Source organism: Heterocephalus glaber, unplaced genomic scaffold (assembly GCF_053883595.1).
Source record: "Heterocephalus glaber isolate CG9 unplaced genomic scaffold, H.glaber_assembly_v1.0 deba00001593, whole genome shotgun sequence".
In the NCBI taxonomy this organism is placed as follows: Eukaryota; Metazoa; Chordata; class Mammalia; order Rodentia; family Bathyergidae; genus Heterocephalus; species Heterocephalus glaber.
Window position 1 is genome coordinate 3,008,575 of NW_028258368.1, and position 11,344 is coordinate 3,019,918.

The 11,344-nt window shown below is 41.8% G+C and overlaps 1 protein-coding gene across 1 annotated transcript; it reads left to right on the forward strand.

Moving 5' to 3' along the window:
- The first annotated feature begins 3,971 nt into the window (after window positions 1-3,971).
- LOC101711952 (nuclear mitotic apparatus protein 1-like) lies at window positions 3,972-7,275 on the forward strand. Its single transcript, XM_013076685.3, is given in 4 exon segments — window positions 3,972-5,348; window positions 5,604-5,808; window positions 5,811-7,193; window positions 7,196-7,275. Coding segments are annotated over 4 exon segments (2,901 nt in total). The 5' UTR covers window positions 3,972-4,115.
- The last annotated feature ends 4,069 nt before the right edge of the window (window positions 7,276-11,344 follow it).

Here is an 11,344-nt window from a genome sequence, read left to right on the forward strand (position 1 = left end):
ATATATCATTATAATTTAGCATATACCACAAGAGCAATGAAAAAGAGAAGGGAGAAAAGTCCAAATATGACAAATACTTTACTAACTATGCTGGGTTTTTTATGCTGTTTTGTTTTTAATTTTTTCTTCTTTTTAAAAATATCACTTTTTTCATTGGAAACGAAAGAAAATCTAGTTAACAAAGACTAGAGAAACTAAGATTTTTTTGTTCACTGTTTAGATCAGAACAATTTCCTCATAGCCTGGGATTTAAAAGAAACTAAGTGCACAATGTAAAGTGCTATTAGGAAAAAGAAGATGAAAGGTCATTTGGAGACCAGAAAGTAGCATTTTATGATTTATAAAAATAGTGAGTGACAGCAAGAGATCTAATTCTTATATTAAATTAAAAACATGACAGAGGAGGTTTACAGAAAAATTTTGTGATAAAGTAAATTGTCAAGATTCAAGAATATCTGTGAGTAGAAAAGATTTCATGTAGAGAGATGATATGCACTCAAAATAAAAACTTCTTGGTCAATATTTCTGTAAATCAAATATAGATGTATTAACTGAGGATTTATTAAAAGCCTTGAACCAGGTTAGATATTTAATAAAGATCCAAAATTTATTTCAGAGGTGGTTGTACACATTCTGAAATCAGTACCTAATGGAGGAGGGATAGGTGAACTAATGAACAACGAATATATCTATGTCCCACAAAACTGATTGTCACTTAACTGACTTCATTATCTTATCTGAGATAAAATTGTTTCTACAGCTGAAAAATGGTATAAAATGAATTATTATCAAGGTAAAAACCCTTAGTACTATTTGAACTACCCAGAAAATAAAAAAGCTTTGGCCCAAAGACAAGAGCAGCCAGGCCTAGTAGACAGACCCAATTTGTGAAAGGTGATTATCAAGCTTTCTTAGCCCAGTGACACAAAATATTAAAATTGTGTAAAATCACCTAATTCATTTGGATCCCTGTTCACCAAGCTTATCTTTAAGCTCTAACTTTTAAGCATCTAATTTTTCAGGGAAAGAATTTGTTAGAAAACATATCTTGTTGGCTTTTATAGTCTCATTATAAAGAAAATATAAGTAATGGTTAGTGCATTAGCCTTTGAGACATTATTTAATCTGATGTCATTCTTGAGAAATTGAGTCATTCTTGGTAATTAGAAGAGCCAGATTTCTGATACTATAAGAGGAGAAGAGAGGAGGTATGGTTCAGGGGGCGCTTAAGGACAAGAACAGCACAGTGTACTGAGTTATCAAAATAAGGGTGCCATCAGGGGAAGGTCCCTGAGCCTCTGTACACTGTCCACACTGACCACAGTCAGCCACGCTATACTGCACATCCACCTCCCTCTAAATAAACTCAAGAAAAATTACTGGAAGTTAGACCTCAAGCCAAGTTCCATTCAAAGTAATTTTACAGTAACTCAAGGAAAGAAGAAAATTATAATAGGGAAATCTGAAAAAAAAATAGGGAGATCTAGTAATTATTGCTAGAAGAAGTTAATTATTTGACCATTACTTTAGCTCAGCACTGAGAGATGGATCCTAGGGTTAATATAAATTATTATTTTAATCTGCTATTATATTTTTAATATCTTATGATTATATATTTTAATCTCAAATTTGGTCTAATGTCTTCAAGGGCAAAATTATGTTTTGGAGTTTTAGTCCCTCTACAATTATTACTCCATTGCCTTTTATATAATAAGATGAATAAACTAAAGAAAAATCATTTTTAATTTTAATTTTACTTTATTCTGGGGTCCCAGCTTCCAACATTGGTCATTTCAACAATGTAGCTGATAAATTAACAACAGACAAACAACAACAAAGAAAACTCAAAAGACAACCTCTCTCCCTTCATTCCAAATCAAAACTTTACTTTCTAATTTCATCTGTAATAGATCTGTTGCTTATTTTCTCTACTCCCAGTTTTTCTGTATTCTCCATTCTTGTTCTTTCCTCCACTATTCTAGGCAAGCATTTTAATATATTTTACTTTTATAATTTTATTTTTGTATATTTCTTTTTATTATATGTAATATTGCTTTGGATATATTTATTTTCATCTTACATAAATTGTTCTGCACTCATACATCTTACTTTCTTTTGGTTTTTTAACTCCATTTTGTTTTTAAAGCCTACCTGTGTTGGTATATATAATGCCAATCAATGTAATCACTGTATTTTCCCCTTGACCTATTTGTGCTTCAGCTAATGAAAGTGGATAATAATAACTCTTGTGCTTGTTTTCGCATGTGATTATGAAGATGCCTATGAAATATACATGAAAATGTTTAGAAAGTATTAAAGAGCTCTCTGCACATCTAAAGTAGGAGGCAGAGGACAGTTGATGTGGCATCACCATGTTCAAAAAGGCCTTGACATCTGCTGACCACAGAAAGTTATAGGGAGCTAGCCATTTCCTGCAGATTGCCCCTAAAGTACCATGAACCAGATTGCAAACGTCCTTACTCAAATTGTGTTTCTGATAAACGGAACACTTGTGGTCATCATCAATTTGCAGTATAAGTTGAATAATGATCAGAATTCTACTTTTAAATCTAACTCAGAACAAAGAGGCTTAGATAATCAGCTGGTGGTGGAAAGGTATAAGGAATACTGACTGGGTTTAGTTACTCAAAACAAAATAATAGGTGCATGCACATCCCACAGAAGCCCTGTGCTTCCTGCCTTACATTCCTTTCCTAACTCTTAGAAAACCAGTACCCTATCATTTGGGGTGATTATTTCTTTATTTTGTTTTTTCTTTTTAGTTTTACCAAATCTATATTTACAATAATACAATACAGGGCCGGGCATTTAGCTCAGTGGTTTCACCGCCTGCTGCACAAGCTCAAGGACCCGAGTTCGATCCCCGGTACCAAAAAATAATAATAATAATAATAATAATAATACGATACATTTTAATGTTTGAACATATAAATAGAATCACCTGTGTATATTTTTGTATATAAATAGAATCACCTGTGTATATCTTTCCACTGAGGTATAAGAATTTTCTGTGTCAATTACTGTAATTCACTTATATCATTGTTCTGTAACCTCTGTGTGTATGAATATATCATAATTTACTGAATATTCTGTTGAGAGAAGTTGTATTTTGTTCTTAGCTTTGACTGTTATGAAAACTTCCACTCTGAATATTATCTGTGATTTTCCTGGGACCCATGTGAGAGTTTCTAGGCTGCATTCCAAGGTCTTGAATTCTAGGCCATAGGACATGTGCATGAACAACTTTACTAAATACTGGCAGGCAATTTTCCAAAGTGTTTGAGTTATCAGACCCAAGTCCACCTCCTTGCCACACAACAGGCCAATTAATTTGAGACACTAGTTGTTGAGCAAGGAAGGCCACTTTATTAAAAACCTAAGTCGCAAAGACAGAGGACTCTTATCACAAGGCTATCTTGCTGGGAAGCTGACTTAGGAGTCGTTTACACAGGCAGGTGATGGGTATTCCAAAAATGGTGATGCTTTCTCACAGCAAGGGAAGGTGGATCTCAGACTGGGTATTGCTTTTTCACAGCAGGTGCACATCTGATAATAGTTATGAGATCCTTTTTAGTTCAGCTAATCTCAGAAACAATGGCTACTACTCCCTTGGTCTATTGTCACTGATTAGTTTCCCCACATGTAGTTCCTGATATTATACAAAGTACAGGTTAGAGTAGGTGGCTTATGAAAATAGAAACATATTTTCCACAATTCATATACTCATCAAAGTATAAAAATATTGTCTAATATATATATAGAATAAATTAATTCAAAGAAAAATTGTGTGTCAATTTAATTTGATTATTAAAGTTTGCATTTACAAGAATAACTATAAGTTGATGAGCTTAAACCTGTCTTGGTCATCGAAAAGACCTGTCATAAGAAACTGACCACCCGGGGGGAGTGCGTGGCCAGGTAACCGGCGCGGGCCCATGGCTGGTGTGCGGCCTGGGTTCCTGCAGGGATGCCCAGGCCTAACCAGGGTGCTGAAGAGGCAGATGCGAGCGGAAGTCCTTCGTAACCGATCCTGAGCGGGTAGAATCTATTAGGGGGTTCTAGGTGCGTTGGGGTGACTGTCTGCTTTCACCAAGATGACACTCCACACCACCCGGGCAGCTGCACTCCTCTCTTGGGTAAACAGTCTGCGTGTGGCTGACCTAGTGGAAGCCGTTCCACAGCTCCAGGACTGCAGTGTCTTCATCAAGATCATTGACAGCATCTGTGGCACTGAAGAGGGGCAGCAAATCCTGCAGCAGCCGGTGCCAGAGAGATGGGATTTTGTGTGCGGTTTCCTACAGAAAAATCGAAAACGTCCCTCTTCCCCAGAATGCCTTGTATCCATGCAGAATGCGATGGAGGGGTCAGAACTGGAACTGGCCAAGATAATCATGCTGCTCTTATACCACTCTTCCATGAGCTCCCTAAACCTCCGGGACTGGGAACAGTTTGATTATAGGGTTCAGGCTGAGTTAGCCGTCATCCTTAAGTTTATGCTGGACCATGAGGATGGGCTGAACCTGACTGAGGACCTAGAGATCTTCTTGCAGAAAGTGTCTGTCTCTTCCACCTGTTCCAGTACCTTCTCTGAAGACCTGTCCCCACCCAGCCACCAGGCCAAGAGGGAGGTTCACTTCCTAGAGCTACAGAAGGTTGCTTCCTCTTCCAGTGGGAACAACTTCCTCTCAGGTTCTCCAGCTTCTCCCATGGATGACATCCTGCAGACCCCACAGTTCCAGATGAGACGACTGAAGAAGCAGCTTGCAGATGAGAGAAACAAGAGAGATGAGCTGGAGCTGGAGCTGGCCGAGCACCGCAAGCTCCTTACCGAGAAGGATGCCCAGATATCCATGATGCAGCAGCGCATTGACCGCCTTGCTCTGCTGAACGAGAAGCAAGCAGCCAGCCCTCTGGAGCCCAGGGAGCTTGAGGAGCTTCGAGGCAAGAATGAGTGCCTCACTTTTCGGCTACATGAGACTCTGAAGCAGTGCCAGGACTTGAAGACGGAGAAGGGCCAGATGGACCGCAAGATTAACCAGCTTTCTGAGGAGAATGGGGACCTGTCCTTTAAGTTGCAGGAGTTTGCCAGTAACCTGCAACAACTCCAGGGTGCCCTCAATGAACTGACCAAGGAGCACAGCAAGGCCACTCAGGAGTGGGTGGAGAAGCAGGCCCATCTGGAGAAGGAGCTCAGCACAGCCCTGCAGGACAAGAAATTCCTTGAAGAGAAGAATGAAATTCTTCAGGGAAAACTTTCACAGCTGGAAGAACGTTTGGCCCAGCTGCCAGAGAGCCCACGCCAGGAGAACGGCGAGGTGCTAGGTGATGTCTTGCAGCTGGAAAGCCTGAAGCAAGAGGCAGCCACTCTTGCTACAAATAACACCCAGCTCCAAGCCAGGGTGGAAATGCTGGAGAATGAGCAGGGTCAGAAGGAAGCCCAACTGCTGGGTGAGCGGAGCCACTTCGAAGAAGAAAAGCAGCAGCTGGCCAGCCTGATTGCTGACCCGCAGAGCTCCATCTCCAACCTGAGCTAGGCCAAGGAGGAGCTGGAGCAAGCCTCTCAGGCTCAAGGTGCCAAGCAGAATGCCCAGGTAGAAGAGCTGAGTAAGAAGCTGGCTGACTGTGACCAAGCCAGCAAGGTGCAGCAACAAAAGCTGAAGGCTTTCCAGGCCCAGGGGGTTGAGAGCCAGCAGGAGGCACAGCGCCTCCAGACCCAGCTGAATGAGCTGCAGGCACAGTTGAGCCAGAAGGAGCAGGCAGCTGAGCACTACAAGCTGAAGATGGAGAAAGCAAGACCCATTATGATGCCAAAAACCAGCAGAACCAAGAGTTACAGGAGCAGCTGCAGGCCCTCAAGCAGCTGCAGAAGGAGAACAAGGAGCTGTGGGCTGAAGCTGAACGGCTGGGCCAGGACCTGCAGCAGGCTGGGCTGAAGACCAAGGAGGCTGAGCAGACCTGCCGCCATCTCACTGCCCAGGTTCGCAGCCTGGAGGCACGGGTTGCCCATGCAGACCAGCAGCTTGGAGAGCTGGGTAAATTCCAGGTGGCGTTGGATGCCTTAAAGAGCCGCGAACCCCAGGCTAAACCTCAGCTGGACTTGAGTATCGACAGCCTTGATCTGAGCTGCGAGGAGGGGACCCCACTCAGTATCACCAGCAAGCTGCCTCGTACCCAGCCAGATGGCACCAGTGTCCCCGGAGAGCCAGCCTCACCCATCTCCCAGCACCTGCCCCCCAAGATAGAATCCTTGGAGAGTTTCTACTTCACCCCCATCCCTGCTCGGGGCCCGGCTCCCCTGGAGAGCAGTCTGGACTCCCTGGGGGAACCCTTCCTGGACTCAGGCTGAAAGACGTGCTCTGCTGGAAGGTGTACCACGCAAATCATCAACATCACCATGACCAAGAAGCTAGATGTGGAGGAACCAGAGAGCGCCAGTTCATCTTTCTATAGCACTCGGTCTGCCCCTGCTTCTCAGGCCGGGCTGCGAGCCACTTCCTCTACCCAGTCTCTAGCCCGCCTGGGCTCTCCAGATGATGGCAACTCGGCTCTGCTCAGCTTGCCCGGCTATCGGCCCACCACTCGGAGCTCTACTCACCGCTCCCAGGCGGAGATGTCCAGTGGAGCCCCACCAGGAAGGAACAGCTTCTACATGGGCACTTGCCAGGATGAGCCTGAGCAGCTGGACGACTGGAACCGGATTGCAGAGCTGCAGCAGCGCAACCGAGTATGCCCCCCGCACTTGAAGACATGCTATCCCCTGGAGTCCAGCCCCTCCCTTGGCCTGGCCACCATCACAGACGAGGAGATGAAAACCGGAGACCCTCAGGAGACTCTGCACCAAGCCAGCATGCGGCCAGGCCAGATAGCTGAGGGTGCTGGTATCACTACCCGGCAGCAGCGTAAACGGCTGTCGTCAGAGACCCACCAGGGTCCTGGCACCCCCGAGTCTAAGAAGGCCACCAGCTGTTTCCCACGCCCTATAACTCCCGGGGACCAACATGAAGGGTGCAAACAGAGCACTACTGAGACCCAGAAGAAAGCAGTTCCAGCCGTTAAGCAGGCTGATCGGCGCCAGTCAATGGCTTTCAGCATCCTCAACACACCTAAGAAGCTGGGGAGTAGTCTTCTTCGGCGAGGGGTCTCAGAGAAGGCCCCAGCCAAAGCCTCCCCCAACACCGCTCTCCACGCATTGCTACCTCCACAGCCAGTGCCGCCACCGCCACTCCTCAGGCCAGGGTCAAGGCAAAGCACTAAGGGCCAGTAGCAGTGAGAGGCTCCACCTGTGTCCCCAGTGTTGACCTCGCCTGGTCCCTTTCCTTCTGTCCCTCTCAGTGCCTTCTCTCAGCTTCCAGGCCAATGGGGGCCAAACCCCTAGAGACAGTGATGCCTACCCACACCCTGGCCTGGTACCTGGACCTTCACTGGCGCCTTCTGTGGCACGTTCCAGAGCTGGCCCAAGAGGCTTGGAACTTGGACAGCATGGGACCCTCTCCCTCCCTTGTCTCCTGATCTTACCTTGGAGCTAAGTCACTTCTCCATCATAACCAGATTTGAGGCTGGCTATGAGTGGCTGGATCCTTGGGCCCAGCCAGTCTTCTTCTCAGCCTCTGGATCTAGAAGGGACCACTGGAGGAGCAGGCTCCGGTTCCTGCAGCTGGTGGCTTGGCCTAGCAGAGGCCCTTGCTCTTGCAGCCCAGGATTGGGCACAACCTGATGTGAGCCCCTGTCCCATCTGCTCCCCTCCACCCAAGGACACAGCTGCCCAGAAGATGGCAGGACAGACAGGTCCTGGATCTCTGGGGCAAGAGGGGCAGCCTTCAACAGCAGCTCATACCCCACCTTCCCCAGAACTGCACTGGGGTGGGATTTGGAGTAATGGGAAGGTTTTTAAGGGCTGGGGATGGATCTTTTCTAAAATGTTATTACTTGTAAATAAACTCTATTTTTCTCCCTGACCAAAAAGAAAAAAAAAAAAGAAAAAAGAAACTGACCACCCCAAAAGCAGATTAAAATAAACAATTGAAAATGTTTTTTCTTTTTCAGTGGTATTATATTAAAATAAATAAAGTTCCATTGATATTACTCCTAAAACTTGGCAAATTGTCACTTATAGAGTTTTTATTTTTTGAGTGAAGAACTGAGAAATAAATTTAAGGCTCTTTACTATCAAATAGAAATTGTGTCATTTTCATCTTAACAACTGTCATCACAGTGTTATCATCAATTACCTTCCCAACAAACTTCACAGAAGCATAGGTTAACCATTTTTCTTATTCATAATTTGTTTGTTTATTTTTCCTATTATCAATTGTAGAAATTTTAAGTATTACTGTTTGGTTCATTGTTGAGAGACGTGACTAAATTTACATGCAAAAAATTTATAAGTAATAGGTATTAGAATCTTCTTGAAGAGTAATCTAAAATTTTATCCCTTTATCACTTTGCGATTTCCAACTATCATATTTCTTGCAGAAATCATTAAACTTATTAATTTGGTTTGATATCACAAGTTCATGCTTTCACATTTTCTCTTATTTTGTCTAATGTACAGAAAATACAGTGATACATTTTTTATGTTTTATTACTTAGTCTGCTCTTTTAAAAAAATTGTTCTGGTTGGGGATGTAGGCTGGGAATGTCCATAGTAGTAGAGCACATGTTTAATATGTTCAAGGTCCTAGGTTTAACACACCACACAAAACTAAAACAAAATGAAGCAAAACAAAAAAACAGTTTGCTGAGAATACCAAATGCAATATAAAAGATCATTAAGAAACAAATTTACCCCTATGTGGTCAACATCTTAATATGGTTAAATGAATTAGTATTAATGATTACATCTCCATCACTTCTACTAAATGGTTTTCATTGTCAAAACACCATATAATCACAGAGTTCATGATAAGCTAGAGCCCAGCTCTGTCCAGGGCCTGAGCATAGTCCCTCAGGGATGATAAGTGTTGATAGATCTCTGATGATAGGGCCTCATAAATGTCAGAAGCAAAATCTATCTATTTGTCTGTCTATCTCTGCTCTATGTGTGTAGCTTCACTATTAAATACATCTGTTTTGAAAAGAGCAATTATGTAATTATGCCTAACTTTGTGATTCCATTACACATTTTCCATCCAAAGCACAGCAGTTATCACTCATTCTATATTCCAAGTGAAGGAGTGTGACAGAAGAATATATTCTTTAAAAGGTTTGCATTTTTCATAACACAAGATCTCAAAATCTATCACTTGCTTTCAGAAAGAATAGCACCAGAGAAAAAGAAGAAAATAGTTCTTCAAAACTAAATTTTCTCCCACAGTACACTCCAGGAGTGTGCACTTCTAATCCTTTGTAAATTTACTCCTGAGCCTCTGAAGATCTTTATTTCCTGCAACTTTCCTAATATTGATGCCCAGTGGTTATTTTTAAAAAATACAGCCAGTTACTTCTGCCCTTCTGGTTTAGGTACCCAATCATTAATTCTTGCTGTGAAGAATAAGAGACAAAGGGGAACAAAATGCATTATTGGGTTCACCTCAGGAAGAATTTCCTCTCCTGTACAGAAAGAAAACAGAGGATTCTGAATGTTTAAACATCCTCCGAATTCAAATGGAGTTACAGTTTGCCTCTGCTTGTCAATGTCTCGGTTGAGCAGAAAGTGCAGAGCCTGCACTGCATGCAGAACGGGCTGTGAACCCCTCGACTGGCAGGCAGACAACCAAGCATAGTGTTTTAGTGCCTTCTGGTGTTGGTGCCTAGAAACGCAGTTGGCAAAATTTACACCATGTTTAGTATGTGACATGAACTGATCTTTCTCATATCTGCAAAGAAAGATCTATCATAATTGACAGATATGAATTAAAACATTTATTTTTGAAAGAAAATGAAATCTGAACAACAGCTTTGTAATCTCTGGACCATCTTATTTCTATTCAATATACCTAGTGTTTCTATGCAGAAAAGATTTTGAACAAATACAATGCAGAGCATACTCTCTCTAAAACTGTGCTAGATAAATAAGTATAGAGAAAACTTCCAATTTATTTGAGAGTTCTTTTACATTTTAGTTTTTTGTAGAACTATTAACCATATACAATCAAGAGATTAAAGTGAGCAGAATTACTTCATACATTTTTAAAAATTGTTTCTCCGTGGCTTTTGTTATTTCACAGATAGGAAAAAGACTCTCAGAAAATCCACTTTAGAAATAAACCACTAAAATAAAAATAAAATGAAAGTGGTTTGATTTGTCTTTTCACAGGATTGTTAACTGCCTGAATGAACATTTTTATACTCTGAAAAAAAGGTTTGGAGAAACCACCAAAATCGAGTTAATGCTAGAACTAAACAGGCTGAACTTACATAAAAGAGCAAAGTAAACACGTCATAGTACAGTGAGGATCCATTTAGCTAATGAGTTTTTCCAGTGAGCTAAGGAGTAACCTTATCAAACCTCTAGAAGGGGTCAATTATACACCTTCTTGAGTATCTTTAGGATCATACTGACGTAAAAATTAAAGTCCTGCCCAGGAAAAACATACACATTACAAGCAAACCAATTTCCCTGGAAAGATGTTCTAAAATATTTAAAATGCTCTATAATATAAAATTTATCCAAATCAACATGCTACCGAAAAAAAACACTAAAGTTAACAGCACTGTCTAGAATCTGATCATTAATAAGTTTGAGAAATATGAGTTATTATAATATCCCTAGGCCTTATAGTCTATTTCAGAATGCAATAACTTATCTTTACTATGTAAAATAGGCATGACAATAATTATCTACTCATCATTGTGCTAAGAAAGATCATGTTTAACTTTCTCTGATGTGCAATTTGAATTTAAATTGAAAATTTAAATTCAAAGGTTAGAAAATAAAAGCTTCTTGACTTGGAACCTGAAATGTCACATTTGTTTAGCTTTTAATCAAGTAAAGAACAAAGAAATTACCAGTTCTTTATTTAAAACAATGTAAGCCATGGTTACTTTTAAGACATAACTATTTTCTTACGGTAATTGTACTTTAATTTTCACTCCCTCTCAGGGATGGCATCTGAATGCATGGGGATCCTTACGCATAACCATGGCAGAATCTCTTGGATCTCTGCACCAGACCCTGTCCTGTGCTCCAAGCCTCTACTCAACATTTTATCTCTTCCCAATATCCAATATCCTTTTCCTCCCTGGTCACTGGCACCTTACAGGCATCCACTCACACAATAGCTATTGACTGGTGGGCTTCTCTTTTAATGCCCTCAGAGCCTAGTGACCCATCATGACTCAGCCTACCATCTCTCAGCCATATCTTCATGTTCAGTCTAGGCCA